This window comes from Ochotona curzoniae, unplaced genomic scaffold (genome assembly GCF_017591425.1).
Source record: "Ochotona curzoniae isolate NIBS_2020 unplaced genomic scaffold, NIBS_Ocur_1.0 scaffold_461, whole genome shotgun sequence".
Lineage (NCBI taxonomy): Eukaryota > Metazoa > Chordata > Mammalia > Lagomorpha > Ochotonidae > Ochotona > Ochotona curzoniae.
In genome coordinates, this window is record NW_024467120.1 from 11555202 (window position 1) to 11573880 (window position 18679).

General features: G+C 38.6%; 1 protein-coding gene across 1 annotated transcript; it reads left to right on the top strand.

Moving 5' to 3' along the window:
• The first annotated feature begins 1823 nt into the window (after positions 1-1823).
• On the top strand, positions 1824-18123 carry LOC121147751 (probable small intestine urate exporter). The gene is made up of 11 exons (XM_040967655.1): positions 1824-1914; positions 8541-8731; positions 9444-9677; positions 9760-9847; positions 10151-10237; positions 12430-12548; positions 12666-12827; positions 15468-15600; positions 15681-15828; positions 17475-17565; positions 18007-18123. The coding sequence occupies exons 1-11, from the start codon at positions 1824-1826 to the stop codon at positions 18121-18123; spliced, it is 1461 nt and encodes a 486-aa protein (XP_040823589.1).
• Positions 18124-18679: the final 556 nt, after the last annotated feature.

Consider the following 18679-nt stretch of genomic DNA (forward strand, 5'->3'; position numbering starts at 1 on the left):
GTTCTTAACTTTGCTATCATGCCTCATTATCTCATTAGGGTTTATTTTCTATTATTTTTAGCTCTATCCTCTATTTAAATAGCTTTTACAGTAGACATAATTTTGCCTCCATTATCAATGCACAATTTTTTCTCTTACATTTAAAATAGTCTCCTTCTCACCTACCTTTTCATTGATGTTCTCTTTGTTTGCCATATGCTATTCTCAGTAATTTTTAGGATCTCCCACGCAATGTCTATATTACTGCATTGCTCTTTTTGGAAATTCCCAATAGTCTAATCATGCCATGAGATGACTGAGCAGTGGCTCTGTATGGATCTCTTTGAGTGTTTACAATGGGTCTTGAGCTGAAATTTAGGGGAGTAGTAATTATGTCTAATCTGTATTGAGTGCGTCAATTAAAGCTTGATTGTTTAGTTAATTTTTCAGCTAAAGAGAAGTTCTGAAGGAAAGGCAGCACAGATTCCAACCTTCAACACCCCATAACATGGTCATAAATTCCCAAATTTAGAAAGAGGCATTTTATTTTCACTCTAGAATTCAAAACAATGTATGGAGCTATCACCGGCTCCCTGTGGCAGTGGACAGAACCTCTAAACTCTGAAGCCATTCAAGGTTTTGCATCTGTGTTAGGATCTCCCTTAAAATCTGCCCCGTGGTATGGGCTTAAAGCTTCACCCTTCACAGCCTCAGACCACTAGATTTCAACATGTGCATCACTGAGACTGATGCTTTATTACACCCCAATCCATGGTCACTGATAAGGTAGTACGTCCCTCTACTTTTCATCAGATTGTGGAGATATATCTGTTCTTCTCTTTGAGTCTAAAAGATTTTTTTTTTTATATTCCAACTACAGCTCATTTAGGTGTTTATAAGGCCATTATTGCAGGCTATTTTATCTATTGGAAATTTCCCAATGAACTATATCTCAAGGATTTTGATTTTTTTAAATTTCATCTCTTTAAAACAATTTTTTCTCATTAAGTTATTTACTGAGTAATAGATCATACAGTAGCATCATTTTCTTCAAGAAAGTTCTTGTTTTTCTTTTTCATTTCTTCAACAACACATTAGTCATGCAGTAGCATGTTATTTAACTTCATGACATCCTCAATTCCTTTTTTTGTTCCTGTTGTTGATTTTGTTTTGTGGTTTTTCAATTCAGGGGATGTATAGTAATTGTGTGATGGAGACTATCATTCCAGATGTGAGGATGCAATGCAGTATGCATCTCTACTTCCAAAAGATGGACTCCCAATGATACTCTTAACTATATCTTGACAATAGCATGCTGGATTCTCTGTCATTGTCCATGTCTGCAATGACATATGACTGTACGAAGAACTGTACTATAGTAATAAAATAGAGGAACTCAGTGAGGGGGGAAGGAATCTGGAGGGGGTACAGTAAATCCCAGGGCCTATGGAAATGTATCATAAAATAATAATTATTTAAAAAGATTGTTACATTTTCATGCTCAATTCATAGTAATATTTGATAAGAATGGAAACACAGAGTTAGGGGAATCTTGCAATTTGTCAAAGTATTAGAGACCAGATCCCTCCTTTTGGGAAAGCAAGTACTCAGACCCAAGGTAATGGTGACTTTCCTCAGGCCACAAAATTCATCATTTGGATTTCTTGTACCTTATTCTAGCATGCTCTGCAATAAAACAGCCTTTGCTCTGTATTCTTAGAAAGAAAGATCTGGAACATGACTTGTGAGATAGAGAGCCTTTGATTGTTTATGTTTTTTTTCATTACTCTTAAAATTATTATTCAAGTAGGTAAATGCCAAATTCCTGGGAAGAGAATATCAAAATGAGTTCTGAAGGTGATGCCAAAACCACAGTGCAAAATATTCCTACTGATGACAATTTAATCATGACTCAAGAACAGTCTGCCAAAAAAGGTAAAATCATGCAGAAGAATGTGTTTGTGGTTAAAGCTGGGATCCATGTCACCTTGTTTTCCTTTGTGTTGCTATACATATTTCTTCTTCCTCCTATCCATTGTTAGAGACCTATAGTGTATTTTTCTGACTGATAATTAGGATATCCCTTCAAAACAGCTCACATGCATAAAGGATGGCTAACTGTTATTGATGCTATTTAGAAATGAAAAATGTTTAGAGCATATTCCAAGTAAGAAACATGGAAAATGACCTTGGGTTGTATGATTCCAAGTCCATGATGTGTCCTATTAACTTGCCGTTCATGTTAAACCCAACCACCTGTCTCAGAAGCATTTTCTTTCCCACAACAGCATAGAAGTCATCCTTCTTTCTTCTTTTTATCTAGTTCAGTATTTAATTATAATCTGTTACAGAAAATGGCAGAAGATTTTATTTTACCCTATAACCTTAGTGATTTAAACTGCATTATTCATTTTTTCTCTTAAGGATCTAGGCTTCACAAAAGATAATGCCTTATCTAAGCGATCCACTCATCAACAGGAGAGCTTTGATATAGTCAGCATTTCAACCAGCTTCTCTGTTGGGAAGCAGGCATGTCTCTGAGGAAGAACTGCCTCCTAATTTCACTCATGAAAGAAGAAATCAGAAGACATGCATGTCAGCATGCATTCTGCACTTAACTACCCTAAGGTCTAGAAATAAAATTATCCCAGTGGTCTCAGTTCCAAGTCTCATTGCTAAGAATTTCAGAGGATACTGTCTATACCTGTTTTTCCATCTTTAAAAATAGAAAGCTAGGAATGTAGGATTTGTTCGCTAAAGGCAGTAGGGAATGCTGCCATTAAAGGAGTAATAACAACAACACATACAGCAATAATGCACACATACAGTAAATGTCCTATAAACTTTAGATATTATTCTATTATTGATATCACTCATATGATATTGCTCATACCATATTGTATCTCAACTTACATTCTGGAATATTTGTTTTTCAATTGAAATAAAATGGGAGTTCTGCTTTCTTCTAATGATCATTCTGCTTTCTTCTAATGTTTTCTAAGACATCTCCCCCACCATTCTGTTCAGTACTCTAGAGACCACCCCAGGAGCTCAGCTGAATCTGACAGTATCTTTCTAAATCACTTTATACATGCCTGTTTTTAAAAATAACATCATGCTGAAAATAGTCATCCATTTTGGCAAATTATCATCACATATGATAAAGTAGAACCCCACCTGTTCCTTAAAGTCTCATCAGATCATTCTGTTGCATCTCTGGGTTCATGTATAGGCACAAGAAATACATGCTGCTGACTGTTTCATTCATGCTGTCCAACTTCATTATTCCTCTGGTGTCTCTCTGGATCATCTCCCTGGGCATGGAGACATAGTTCACACCAGATCCCCAAAGCAGTGCTGGGGCTTTCTCAGCCCCTAAAGGTTAATGACATCTTTGCTTAATACAGCTGTTCCTAAGACTGGTGTTCTATGGAATCTGGACAAATTGCCCATCCCTGATTGTATTGAGTCACCCATTCACATCATAGAACTGCTTATGCTATCATATCCCAGAGACACCAAGTGGACAGAACTGATGCCTTGAATTTTGTAAAAGGTCAGTGTGGCCTCTGCAGACACAGGATCAGTTAGGAATTCATGAGGCTGATATCCTTTCTCCCAGTGGCTCATGAGATTCTATGTCTGGATTCAACCAAAACAAACATTCTAAGTCATTGTAAGTATTTCAACAAGGAAGATATTTAATATAGAACCTGGAAGATTCCAGACTGTGGACATGTAGGAAGCAAAAGGGAGGATGGCTACTTTAGGGAAATATGGAAATGAAGGATGAGACATAACTGATGTGGATATCTCTCAGCAGGATCTCTAACATCACAGGTAAACCCTCCCCATGCACCATCACTATAAGAATTCACCTGGCCAACAAAGTGCCTCTGGAGTGTAATGCTTTCTCATTGTGTTCAGTCTTCTGAATTCTGCCAGGTGCCTCCAGTGGTAGAATCTAATGGAGTCCTACTTATATGGTGATCACTATGAGTATTTGTTTTTATTTATTTTTTATTGTATGAGACAATTTCATACACTCTGAGATTTCCCTTATCCTCTTCCCACATTCCCTACCCCCACTGATTTCTTATATATGTACATAAAACATTTATCTATTTTTATTGCAAAGTAAGATGTGCAGAGAGTAGGAGAAACAGAGGAAGATCCTCCGTCTGATGACCCACTCCCCAAGCGACCACGATGGCCGGAGCTGAGCCTATCTGAAACCAGGAGCCAGGAGCACCCTCGGGGTCTCTCACATGGGTGCTGGGTCCCAAGGCCTTGGGCCATCCTTGACTGCTTTTGGAGGCCACAAACAGGAAGCTCAATTGTTCGCCGGGCTGCCGGGAGCAGAACTGGTGCCCACATAGGATCTCAGCATATTCAAGGAGAGGACTTTAGCTGCTAGGCCAATGCACTAGGCCCTCTGCCATATTTTTAAAAGGTACTTCCACCTAAATTATAATTAGGAGGACAATTAAATTATCTGTAGGAAGGTAATTGATTAATAGAGGACATTAGGAAAACCTTGCCAGGGTGGAGTCATGGCTAGCTATAATCCTGTTGGGAATGCTTTGGAAGCAGTTGATATGGAAATGCACAGGCCAACATCTCCCTAATGCTTAGGATTAGATAACAGATAAAAGAGAGGTGCTTTCACTGGTACAGAACTTCTACAGTCCCAAGTCAACTCCCTCTTGCTTACTTCAATTCCTCAAATCCTCCTTCCTTATACCTAGTAACCCTCTGTCTTTAATAGTCAGATGCTATTAATAAACTTCAGCTATTCGCCATCATGGCCAGTAGTCCATGTGTGTGATTATTGGCTCCACGCACCAAGTCTATCACTGCTGAACAATGAATAGGGACTTAAGTTCATGATCTAGATACAGTGGAGACATGTAGAAACTGGCAAAGGTCCCGCTGTGATAGCCTAATGGCTCAATCCTCACCTTACATCCACCGGGATCCCATATAAGTGCTGGTTAATGTCCTGGCTGTTCCATTTCTTCTACAGCTCCCTGTTTGTGGACTTGGAATCTACATTCTCAATAAAAATAAATGAATTTTAAAAAGAGAAAGAAAGAGAGAAAGAAAGGGAGAGAGAAAGAAAGACAGAGGCAGAGTACTGGCAATTGGTTCTGCATGTGCTGGAAAATGCAGATAAAACTTACCTGCTCCCATAGCTTACCAGCACTTAAGTGAACTTGGTATAATGTGTATGTGTTTGCATATGGCAGGTGGGAAATGCAGTACAATGGAACAGAGGAGAGCATGAATACCTAAAATTGAGCATCAACATTTGGAGGGCCTATCCCCAAATTCTAAAATGTCATTGCATAATTAAAATGGAAGAGTAACTGACTCTTCCTGAATTGGTCAAATCATTTCACGACATGCTCCTGGCTCCCAGATATTGCTTATTGCCACCACATGCACTGTTGGCACTTCAGGATAGCCTGGAGTGTATTGAAAGATTTCATCTCCAATGTCTAAAATTTCTCAATAACAACAACAGGAATATGAAAGCTCAGAGTGTATGAAACAAATCAACAGGGAAAAGGAGACTTGTGTATGTATAGATGAGAAGCGCAACTAATAGAGGAATACATGTCACAGTAACAAAAATTGGCATTAGAAACAACCAATGGTGAAATTATTAGTACAAAACAAATCAGGGTCATGGATGCAAAATTTCAAATGGTCAGGGAAATTCAGACGATTAAATAAAATGGAAATGAAAAATGTAGGAACACGGAGATTGCAACAAGTATAAATAAATAATGCTTAATTTTCATCCAACACACAAAGTCTACAGTTTCAAATTAAGTGAGTACAACAAAGTTGAGTATGCAAGAACATACGGTGGATTCAAATCAAAAAAGTGATTAAGATCAAATTGAAGAACTGTTTCTTAATAGGGAATACCTCTCATGGCATTAAAACAATGTGGCTTTCAGTTTATCAGGCAGAGATTAAATAATATGAACTGTGATGAAATAAGAGACAGATTTAAGATGTTTGTTAATTATGTGAAAACATGAAAGGAATGATTTTCTTCCAATTATGGTTTATAATTATATAAAATATTATGACATAATTTAGTTATAGATTAATGATTACTTGTGTTAAAATATGGTATAATTATAATAGATTTTCTAGAAATTATAAATTTGCAACCTATAAGCTTTGAATATTAAAATAATAAAAAGCTTGATGAGTCTGGAAACATGTAAGGAATGAAATTTGTCTAAACAGACTAATTATATACAAATAATTATGTACTAATTAATAGACTATATACTAAAACAGACTAATTATATACTAAACAGACTAATTATATACTAATAATTTAACTAGAAAAATTCTATGAGACTTTTAGAGTGCAGAAAATATCTATGCACCTTGTGCAGAATTTCAAATTATTTTTGTGGATATTCCATCTTAAGAAAATTTGTCTGATAAGAAAAACACCAGATAAATTCCAGTTGAGTGTCCTTTTTCAAAATCCTGTCTGGTCTTGTAAGAATTGTGAAGGTCATAAAAAAAAAAAGAAAATGAAAAAGAACAAAACAAACAAACGATCAAAACATCTGTCTGTGAAAGCGTTGTAGACGAGAGGAACCCAGGAGACTTGACCACTAATTGTAATCTGATGCTAGATTAGTGTTTTAGATTAGAAAAAAGACATTTACTAAAAGTAAGGGAAAAAAACTGAATATGGTAGTTCCTTTAGCTAACCATTATATGTCAATGTCTTTGAGAATCCAATAAATCTTTGAAGCTGTTCAGAATCCTAAGGTTATTAAGAAAAAAAAAAAAAAAAGGAAATACTAATTTCCCTGAAGCATTGTAGATCAGATACTGAATTGGCAAGCAGATAGCTTTCTGTTTTAGTAAAGCTTATGACAAATGCGCACACATTAAAGTAACCACACATTAAAGTAAGTGTGTCTTATTAAGGTTAAAACTAGAGTTGAAGCAAAATAATTCATGCTTTTTCACTGAAAGAAATCCTAATAAATATCATTATAAAATGCCATGATAGTCAAATATCTTTAATAGATATGACAATAAACTCGCATGAGCTGATCCAACTGTGCCTTCAGCTATAGATCTTTACTCTGTTCTCTAGGAGTGAAACAGAGGCCACAAAACCTCAGCGACTTGCCCAAGAACACACAGTTGAAAGTAAAGCAACTGGGACTGGAGTACTGCACGAAAGAACTCTAGGAGTGAAATGCATCTGAACATTTTCAGATGAAAAAATGTTCCCCAAAATGTTTTAAAATAGGAATAAGATAGTTCATTATAATTACACATATGTCACATTAAGAACCAGTAAAATAACACATGGGAAGCATTCGCAGTATTTTTAGACACAAAAGGAGTCCCATCCTCACAATTCTTATTTAGTATTGCTTAAAAATGATAAAATTACTGTAGTGGATGACATCAATGTTTCAAATGGCAAAAATAATCATGTTTTACTATTGTGCATATGTGTTTTAAATTATGGTGTTAGTCTAAGCTCATAGGGAAAATAAACCCAGTTACAGAAATAACACAAAATTACTTTATAAAACTTATGTGGTGCTTAAGATAACAATAAAATTTCATCATGAGCAAACAAAAGCATGGAATAATTGAGTATGCTAGGTAAAAAAAAATCTATAAATGTGTCAAGCCTTCTTACCATAATTTGCCATAGCCTTATGGTGTTGATCCAATTCCAATGTAATTTTTTGTGCATAGGTACATGAACTCATGGAGTTAAATACCCTCCCTCACTTGGATATAAACCAAGTGAGGGAGGGTCTGTCCATTCCCAGCTCAGCAAAAACATCAGTACACAGAAAGGTGCAGTGCTGGCCCCTCCAGGTGATCACACATTATACATCTTACCCCACTTTTCTGTAGCGACAGGCAGTCAACACTGCCAGTTCTTTTGATAAACTGATAAACTATGGCTCCTCAGCCTAAAAGATAAGCAGTAGCTCTCTGATGCACATGGGCATGCATTGTCCTCCTTAGCTCTGAGGATTATGACAAAGTTTAAATACTTTCACAATCTAGCAGCAGCCTTTTAATATTCATCTCCCGAGACCTCCAACAAGCTAATTTTTCATGTCCCATGTTATAGATCAATGCTACTTTGTTATACCCCAGCTGCTCAAGTAAGGTGACTAGGAACTATTTCCTGTACCTTTTCTCTCTCCTGCTCTCCCTGTGTAATCAACTAAGCATTGCTTCTGGACAGGGTTTTCTCTTCATTTGTTTCTTCCTATTCCCATTCTCATCAGTTCATTTCAAGGTCCTGTAAAGCACTTCCTGCATATTTGCTCTGATGGAGTTCTTAGAGATATTGAGGAGGAAGGTGCTATCCACCTTATCTCCTCTCAGTGCGCGGGTCCACCAGACACACTGAGGTGCTATTTGCTGTCTGTATTTCTGTCTCACACACAGAAATCAATCTTTTCCAACTTCCAGATTTGAGAAGGAGGTGGAATAAACGTCTTGATGCAAAGATGTTTTGTCCCTTCTTGCCTCAGGGTTTTGTTCAGTCCGATATGGGCTTGCCTTCATCCTGAATATCTGTAATTTTTCGATGTACACCCAACAATTGAACCTGAGCATCGCCATTACAGCCATGGTGAACCAGACAGCCCTGCAGGGCCAGCCCAATGCCTCCATGGACACCCAGGATGACTGGACTGCAACTCAAGATGAAGTCCAGGCAATAGTAAGTTTAATGACACATGAAACCATATGAAAAGCTCATGTTAATTTAAATTAAGGAATTATTTACAAAAATGTGATTCATTTAACCAGTAAGTAGTTATTCATTGGTACAATGTGTCAGGAGCAGTGTGAGACCATGATATATAATATAAGGGGATTACACTCTAGCTGGTGTCTAAGAATATAACCAGGGACTACAAAGGATGAAAACAAGCCATTTAGTGGACATGAATCAAGCCTCTACAATGGTGGAATTCATTCCGTTTGGGTCTCCCACACAGGTGGTAAGGACTCAGCTTCTCTGGTTCTTACTTGCTGCTTCCCAGGGTGCACAATAACTGGCAACTGGACTCAGGAGCAGATAATCCTCAAACCAAAACATTTGAATATGGAGTGCAGGTATCACAAGAGACATCTTAGCGGTTAAACCAAATGCCAGATTCAAATAATGTCATCTCTCATTAAAGATGCTTTGTTTTATGGTCTCTATTATGTTTTAGCTGACTGATTCATTGTGCCAGGTAGTGAAAAATTTTGTGTGTACAATTAATTACTCTGTTTTTTAGAATGAAATTGGTAGCTTGGAAAAATTGAAGAGAAGTGTAAGAAAGGAAACTGAGCCCCACCCTTGGCTATTTTTGTTATAAAGCTCTCATAATGAGATCTGTCAGTTCTGCAAGCAGATAGATGATGAGATCTTCTCTTTTGTCTAGGCTCCTACTTATGACTGGAATCCTGAAATCCAGGGCATCATCCTCAGCTCCCTCAGTTATGGCTCATTTGCCGCTCCAATTCCTGTTGGCTATGTGGCTGGAGTCCTTGGAGCCAAGTACGTAGTTGGTACTGGCTTATTTATCACTTCAGTCCTGTCACTTTTCATTCCATTGTCAGCTGATGCTGGAGTGGCTGCGCTCATTGCCCTACGTGTTATTCAAGGCATAGCCCAGGTACCAGGATATTTTCTGTGTATAAATGAAATATAAGTTACCGAATGATCTCATATTTCTAAGAATGGAGTGTCTCCTCCAGGATATGGTTTTGACAGGTCAGAATTCCCTTTGGGTCCGATGGGCTCCCCCACTGGAAAGGAGTCAACTCATCAACACTGCTGTGTCAGGTAAGCAACCACTCATTGTCACCTAAAACACACGCTCCAAGAGGAGCAAGACCCATACCTTCCATCATTTTAGTCTTAAAACAACCTTACAACTCAGCGAAATAAGACATTATTTCCAAGGAAATTGAGACACAGATGGATACATTACTAGCTAAAGATCAAAATCCAGCTAGAGCCAGATTTGAACCAAGACATTTGCACTGTCACTGACACACATGCCTTCAGTTTTGCACGTTAGTATTGTGGAAGCATGCGGATCACCAACACTGGCCCCTCACTCTTATCCTTGCATCTTCTTTACAGGCGCAATGCTGGGATCCTTTATTGTACTGCTCGTGGGTGGTCTTATCTGCCAGACCATAGGATGGCCTTACATCTTCTATATCTTTGGTGAGTTTGTTCTTTTTTTTTTTTTTTTGGAATCTCAGAATTCTAATTTAGGATACTGAATATTGGATGAATATCTGTGATTCAAATTACCTATTTTTCACCAAATTCTAGTAAATACAGATGTCTATACTGCTCCTGTTAATTACAGAACTGATCATATTGTGAATTGATGTGTTGTAACGTGGCATGTAAGTTTTAGTAGCTTAAATGTGCTCCTGGAATAACCTTGATCTTTAAGGGCAACATAACATTTCTTCCTTACTTTTAAATTAAAATGAAACAAGTCCAGAGAACATTTTTCCAAGAGGCTGAATTGTTATCTTGGTGGGACTGTAGTGTTGATCATACTTATTTCTTTATTTAACACATCCTTTTAACACCTTCTGCGGTGCTGCCATCTCATAAGGCACTGAATTGAGTCTGAAACATAATGTTTCTTATCTAGGTTCATGCAAAATATTCACTAGAAAAAAGTCTTTGAAGATTGATTGCTAAGGCATTGCAATTTTAAGAAAGATGTTATAAAAAGTGTTCAAAAAGAGGGCTCTACTGTATTGAAAGTGTTGAGAAACAGTTTAAAAGAACACACACAAAATCAAAATTTATTGGTATCTATTTAATCAATATTAATGTCCGCCAATCATGATGACCAACATTGCTAATTTTCAAATTTAACACATCTCATTTGCTCAAGCTGCTTGATAGTAAAATGTGACTTTGTAGTTATACTGTTAAAATTTAGCAAAATGGGGCCCAGCGCGGTGGCGCAGTGGTTAAGGTCCTCACCTTGCACACCCGGGATCCCACATGGGCGCTGGTTCTAGTCCCGGCAGCCCCACTTCCCTTCCAGCTCCCTGCCTGTGGCCTGGGAAAGCAGTCGAGGACGGCCCAAAAGCTTTGGGACCCTGCACCCACGTGGGAAGAGGCTCCTGGCTTCGGATTGGCATAGCATCAGCCGTTGTGCTCATTTAGGGAGTGAATCATCGGACGGAAAATCTTCCTCTCTGACTCTTCTCTCTGTATATCCGCCTTTCCAATTAAAAAATAATAAAAATTAATCTTTAAAAAAATTTTAGCAAAATGGATGGTGGCTGGAGGTTGCCATATCAATTTGTATGTATAATCAACTAGCCATATGGAGAAACCTCATAAATCTTTAAGTATCTAAAAGGAATTATAGAGAAAAATTTATTTATTTACGTGAAAGGCATATCTATACAGGTTGTGAGAAAGTGATACACACACACACACACACACTCACAGTCTAGTTATTGTCAATCCATTGGTTAACTCTCCAAGTGATCATAACTGGATCAGGCCAAAGCCATCTTGTGCTGCCTTTCCAGATATGTTAGCAGGAAACTGGACTAGAAGTGAAGTAGATGGTGTTTAAAACTATTCTTGAATGGGATGCCAAAGTCACATGTGGAAGCTTAACATGTTGTTTCACCAGACCAGTCCCATAATAAGGGAATTGTAAGATGTGTCATATTCCCTGTCATAACAGATCATATTGATTTCCTCAACACTGTTGTAATACATATGTTAGAGAAAATGCCTTTGCTGAGTATTAATTTCACTTCGTGTTCAGCAACGTTCTGAGTAATCCATTGCATGTAATAATGAGCTGTTTTAAACCTTTCTTTTGGGAAAGAAGAAAGATAACAAAAATTTGCAGAGAAAAAATATTGCAGAAACATGTCTAATGGGAGAGCTGCTGATAGTTACTTGAAATTGTTGGGTCTTTTCAAACACTTGGGGCAGATATAGTAATAATAAACAGTAACAGTGGGTAATGCCTCAACATGAGCACTTCAAAAATTCAATATTATAAAATAGCAATCATTGACACTTATGTACCATAGCTGGTGACTCTGCTTTCAGCATGTTATTTCCTTGGACAATGTAATAGCTGAAGAATGTTCCACCCAAAGTCAGAACAACCCCTTTTTTTTTTTTTCTCCAAGAAGGGCAGTTGTTCTTAATGCCTGGGCTTGGGACTGTCCCATTGCACAAGCAAGTTAAATGGGGAAGGTCAAAGTCAAATGGTAGGAGAGTCTGTCCAACTGTGGAAAGGCTATGATAAGATGTATATGCAGGCAGGTGTAGAGTGCAGGAGGCATCCTGTCAACCACAGGAATCATCTCAGCTGAGGCTAACTAAAGGAGCTCCAATGGGATCCTCTTTTCCAGGTGGAATTGGGTGTGTCTGTTGTCTTCTTTGGTTTCCTCTTGCTTATAATGACCCTGAGCATCACCCTTTTATCAGTGCTGATGAGAAGAGATACATTGTGTGTTCATTGGCTCAACAGGTACATGGGGCATTTTTCTTCCATTTCCCTTGTCTCTGTGTCTGCTCATCTCAGTGAGGAGTGCCTTTGAACAGCACTGTCTCTAATGGAGGGATCTTGATCTGTGCTTTCTTTCAGGATAACTCACCAGGCTGGTCTCTTCCCATTAAATCTATGATCAAATCTCTACCACTTTGGGCCATCTTAGTGTCTTATTTCTGTCAGTACTGGACTATAAATACGATATTGTCATACACACCAACATACATCAGCTCTGTGCTTCAAATCAATGTCAGAGATGTAAGTACTAAGAAAGTTCACTCTGGTCTGCCATCTAAATGTCTCATTATATATTCCATTGTTTGCCTCATGATCAGAAGCTCAGGCGATTAGGCCCAGGTTTCCAGGTAGGTAATGTAGCCAGGTTAACATGGATTGTGATTACTTTCAATGCAACATCCTATTGAATGTGTCGTGATAATGTGGGCCTAGGTCAGCTTGGTATTCACAGAATGTCATATTTGTAACATAGCTATGCACACATTTTATAAACATTTCAATCAACATTTGGACACAAGATATTCTGCTAATGGCTTAACAATAAAAGATTAGCAAGAGAATTTCTGCCTTTGAAGAAGCATCAACAAAATCTATTGAGAATAAAGCATTTTTAATATGATAGACAGTACCAAAATAGGAAGCATATATAAATTATGGATTATTTTAAAATAGTGATTTGTTCAAGTTTAATGGAACTGTTGACTTTTTTTTGTATTGCTTTCTGAATTTTCAAAACGTGATCAGGATGTCTGCTTGGCTAAAAAGAACCTGTTAAACTTCTGCTAGATATATGTCCTGTGATATTTATTTGAAAGGCAGAGTGACAGAGAGAACATTTTCAGGTTCACTTCCTAAATTGCTGCAATGTCCAGGTATGGTTCAGGTTGAACCTGGAACCACTTCTAGGTCTCTCAGCAGGTGGCAGGGGACAAGGACTTGAGCCATCTTATGTGATTTCCCAGGTTTATTAGCAGATAGGTTTAAGCAGTGCAGCTGGGAGTGAAAGCAACACTCTGATATGAGGTGCCGATGCTGCAAGCAGCAGCTTCACCTGCTAATGACTACTGAAGCCTTAGATGGATATCTACAAAGCGACAAGAATGTTTTAGCTGTCATTGTCTGTTTAATAATGACAAGTGACAAAGCCACTGGGTTACTTCTACTCCACTCTCATCTTCTGTAGTCAACAAGCAGGCTTGTTCTATTTAGAGCTCCTCTAGTGACAGGTGCTAAGAAACTCACAGAAATTTGATTGTCTCAGCAGTGCTCTGTCTGGGGAGCATGCATGCACAGAAACTGGCGGTCCTGAGACCAGAAGGCCCCAGACAGGAAAATGCGTTTGTGTGTCTTCACAAAGAGGATCAGGGACTAATCTAGAAATGAAACCAGATTTGCTAAACAGGGGCTTACTCCAAAGGAAGGCCAGAAAAGCTGGTAATAAGGCTGGGTTATAGATGTTGTGAATATCACAGGGACAAGTGATTAGTGTCTGGTGTGGGACCAGGTATGAAACCCAGGCTGAGGAGAGAGAGACGGGGAGGCCAACAGTCTTGGACTAAGTTACCTAACCTTGATGATGCTGATTAATCATCTATGGAATGATGTGCTTATACCAGATGAGGGGCTATTCCCTCTAATTATTTGATTCTACACTATGCAGGGTTATCTTCTTTTCCAGGTGGCTTTTAGTAAAATTGAATTAACAATAATTAACATCAACATTTCAAAACTATATTAATGGTAAACTATGACAGCTTTTGCTGTGTCCTGGCATGTGAACCAACTGCCTAAAGCATCAGCCTCCAACGTGGGTGGAAGGTGGGACTCTTAGCTGCTCTGCTTCCAATTCAGTTCCCTACTAGTGACATGCGAAAGCAGCAGAAGATTGCCCAAGTCCTTGGACTCCTACACTCATGTGGGGCACCCGGTGGCGTTTAAGGCTTCTGTCTTTGGGATGGCAGAGTGGCTGTTGCAGCCATTTGGGTGGGAGTGAAACTGAAAGTGAACCAACAGATGGAAGTTATCTGCCTCTGTCTGTCCCTCTGTGGCTCTGCCTTTCAGATAAATAAATGAATCATAACAGAAAAGAAAAGAAAGAAAAGGAAAGAAAGCAAAAGAAAAGAAAAAAGGGTATATAGCTCACAAACTTTTTCGGTTCCTAATATGCTAGGTTTTGCTATTCAATAGCCCATGGAGGTCTTTTTCTGTTAGTACATGAAACCTAATGGGCAAGTTACTGGATTGCTACAAATCTTTCAGCAACCTACAGTGAGAACCTTGTTAATCTGACATGCATTTGTGTGACTATTTCTGTGGAATAAATTTTCACATCAGGTTGGTGAGTCAAAGGCTGAGTATCTGATAGGTTTTTACATTTGTGTTTATTGACAGTCTCCCCCTTCCCTCTTTCACTCTGTGTATCTGCGTATGTTTATGGAGAGAGCACATATTCACAGAGCGTGTCAAAAATCTTCTAGACACCTACTAATTAGTTGCGTGAAATGTACTGTTTCCTAGTACATTGAGGCTTGAGGCTTTTTAAATCAGTAAGGTTGTAATTTTTAATGTTTTAAGATCCACTTATCTTTGTTTTGTCCCAAATGGTCAATACTTTGAACATTTCTCTGTTGAATTTTGATATTTTAAATATTTATTTTCTACTGAGGTTTGCACTTTTAGATTAGGAAAACATGTTTTTCAGAAGGTGAGCTTTATGGACACTTTTTCCCAAGCATTGAAGTTGTGTTGGCTCATTCCTGTATCACGGAATTTACATTAGAAGTGATTTGTATATAAAGAGAAGCGATAGGCAACCTTTCAGAGGGCAGTCATTTCGGTTGGTGAAGGGTGCACACATTTCACCTCTTTTCTTGTCCTCAGAGTGGGATGCTGTCGTCACTGCCATTCATTGCTACTGGTATCAGTATGTTGCTTGCAGCCTTCTTGGCTGATTTTCTCTTCTCCAGAAGAATTCTCAGACTCGTCACCATCAGGAAACTCGTTACTTGTACAGGTAAGGAGCAAGCTGGATACAGGGTGGGTGTGAGAAACCCCAGCAGCATCCGATGTGTTCTGTGATTCCTTTTATCTCAGGGATTCTCTGCTCCTGTGCATTCCTCGTGGCTCTGCACTGGGTCAGATTCAGTCGGAGTGCCACTATAATCTTCTTGATACTGTGTATTTTCTTCGCTGGCATCCCTCAAGCAGGATCCATTGTGAACATCATAGACATCGCTCCTCGGTAGGTACTCCTTTCTCTTCTTCCTACATTCTCAATACAGGTCCAATAACTATAAATCCGGCACTCAGGTGTGAAAAGAGAAGGAAGTAACTACAGTCACCCTCAACCTGTGAAAACACATACAGCTCAACTTTTGGAAACACAAGCATCTCTGTTAGGGAATGTGGCACATTACTAGGTGGGCAAATGGAGTCATAAGAAACCCAGGATTTCCACATGGAAGCATTTAATATAGAGCAAGGTGCATAATCATAGCAAAAATAGTTACCTTCACAGGAGGTACATGTGAAGTAAGGATTCCTTCTTGTAGCTTCTGGATCCTGTGCAGTTTAACAAAGAATCCCTTTCTCAAGGGATTCATTCAAGTTTTTGTATAGATGGATCTATTGCTCCCACTGTGCTGGAATGTTAATCAATCAGGTGAGTCTATATTCTTTTTTCTTTTTAAAACTTCTTTTTATCATAATAATTTTATGATACAGTTCCATAGGTCTTGGGATTTCCCTTATTCCCTCCCTAAATCCTTCCCCCTTCACTGAGTTCCCCTATAACATTAGTATAATGTAGTTCTTCATAGAAAGTTCTATGTCCATCATTGCTGGCATGGACAATTGCAGAAAGTACAGCATCCTTCTGTCAAGATACAGTTAAGTGTTTCATTGGGATTCCATCTTTGTCTGGAAGTAGAGATGCATACTGCATTGTATGCTCACATCTGGATATGATAGTCTCCATTACACAGTTACTATACATCCCCTTAAATGAGAAGCCACAACACAAAATCAAGAATGAGAAGAAAAAAAAGGGGGGGGGAAACCAACAATACCATGAAGTTAAATAATATGTTACTGAATAACTAATGTGTTGCTGAAGAAATGTGCCCTCTCCGCTTCACACTGGCTAATGTTTCTCTGTCTGTTTAAACATGTCCTTACCCTATTGAGTCTATATTCTGAAGAATATTCTTAAGTGAAACATACAGACATTCAGTATAAATTAGATTAAGGTAGTTATGTTTCTTCTGATGATAAGTGATAAGAGAATGGCAGGATAAGGTACATCACAGGGAAGAATCTCAATTTAAGTGTGATCAAGGAAAGACACACAGGGGGAGGACAGGATTAAGCGAAGGCTGGAATGAAGTTAGGAAGTTAGATAGGCAAGTGTCTCCATGGGGAGTATTCCAGCACAGGGGACAATCAGTCCATAGACCTCATGGCAGAAGGGTACTGGCACATTCCAAGGGCAACTGGGAAGACACACAACCATCTTAAAAAAGAGGACTACTAAGAAATGTGGGAAATATTATCTCAGAAAGCAAATTTCTCATGCAGTGGTGGTTGTTTTATTCTCCAAAATAAGGCTACTGATGCAAGTTCAATTGCAGTAACCTAGTCAATGTTTAATCCGTGTGCAAATCCAGATTCTGCATTAAAAATACACAGTATTGACCAGTTAGTTAACTCCATGGAAGTTTTGCAGTCTAGCACAGGATTAAACTATTTCCTAGTCTGTATGTTTTCTTCCATTTAACCAAGGTTCAGCACAATTATAGGTACCCAGAGAGAGACACAAAGCCACAACAGATGAACCAAGAATAACTCTCTGCTTATTTGGGATTGTCCTTCTTTCTCCTTCACCATCAGGTACACCAGCTTTATCAAAGGACTCACTCAGTTGTGTGCATCGATAGCTGGAGCCATTGCTCCTACTGTTGCTGGAATTTTAATCAATCAGGTGAGTCTATATTCTGATGAATGTTCTTAAGTGAAACATATAGTCATTTAGCATAAATTAGATTAAAGGCACTTATATTCCTTTTGATGATAAATGATAAGAGAATGGCAGAATAAGGTACATCACAGGGAGGAATCTCAATTTAACTGTGATCAAAGAAAGACACACGGGGGGGGGGGAAGGGGAGAACAGGATTAAGCGAAGGCTGGAATGAAGTTAGGAAGTTAGATAGGCAAGTGTCTCTGTGGGGAGTATTCCAGCACAGGGGACAATCAGTCCATAGACCTCATGGCAGAAGGGTACTGGCACATTCCAAGGGCAACCGGGAAGACACTAGCGCCTACTGAGTTGGTGGATGGTAAGATCTGAAGTCACAGCCTCTATGAACCAGGAGGGATAGGATTTGGTGACTCTTAATAATTTGGAATTTCCTGCCACAAGGATTCAGAATTGGGATGGAGAAACATCTTCCTCATTGCATCTGCCATTAACATAGTTGGCTTGATCTTCTACCTTATTTTTGGCCAAGCACATGAGCAGACCTGGGCTAAAAAGTAAATACTACTTACTTGTGAGCAAATAAGGTGAGCAAAAAGATCCCGGCACTTAGCTCTTTCCGCATACACTTCACTTTTGTGCCTACACCGTTGATTAACTTTACTGGAATTGATGTCTTCTCAAGAGACCTTGGTAATGTCATGTGGAAGATCTGCCATGCTGCAGAATTTGATGGAGGAAAGGTTCATTTCAGTGAGCTTTTGATTTTTTGTGAGTTTCCTACTCCTTTTACTATTACTTTGTTGAAAATGCCAGGAACTAGAGGATATTTTTGGAGCAAAGAGAAGAGAAACCTGAAACAACAGGAGTGAAGAGCAAAAATCGCAAGGAGAGGGGCCCAAACATTAAGAAGATGAATCCTGAGAGCTGTCACTAAAGGAAAATCTGAAACAAAGGGATGCATCGTGATTTCAAGAGGCCAAAGCAACACTAAATTAGAAGGGATACGGTGACAGTCATCAGGAGAATGGGCACATGGTAGTGGCCTAAGTGAAGAATGACAAAGAGGGAAGGATATTGAAGAAAGAACTCATCAAGAAATAAAGAATTAAATTTC

What these genes read in the sequence shown, in the direction of transcription:
- LOC121147751 (XM_040967655.1), top strand. Translation starts at nt 1,824, where the DNA reads ATGAGTTCTGAAGGTGATGCCAAAACCACAGTGCAAAATATTCCTACT. An exon ending in TTATTCAAGGCATAGCCCAG is followed by an intron (nt 9,678 to 9,759) that starts GTACCAGGATAT and finishes TGTCTCCTCCAG; the next exon opens with GATATGGTTTTGACAGGTCA. An exon ending in ATCATAGACATCGCTCCTCG is followed by an intron (nt 15,829 to 17,474) that starts GTAGGTACTCCT and finishes CTTCACCATCAG; the next exon opens with GTACACCAGCTTTATCAAAG.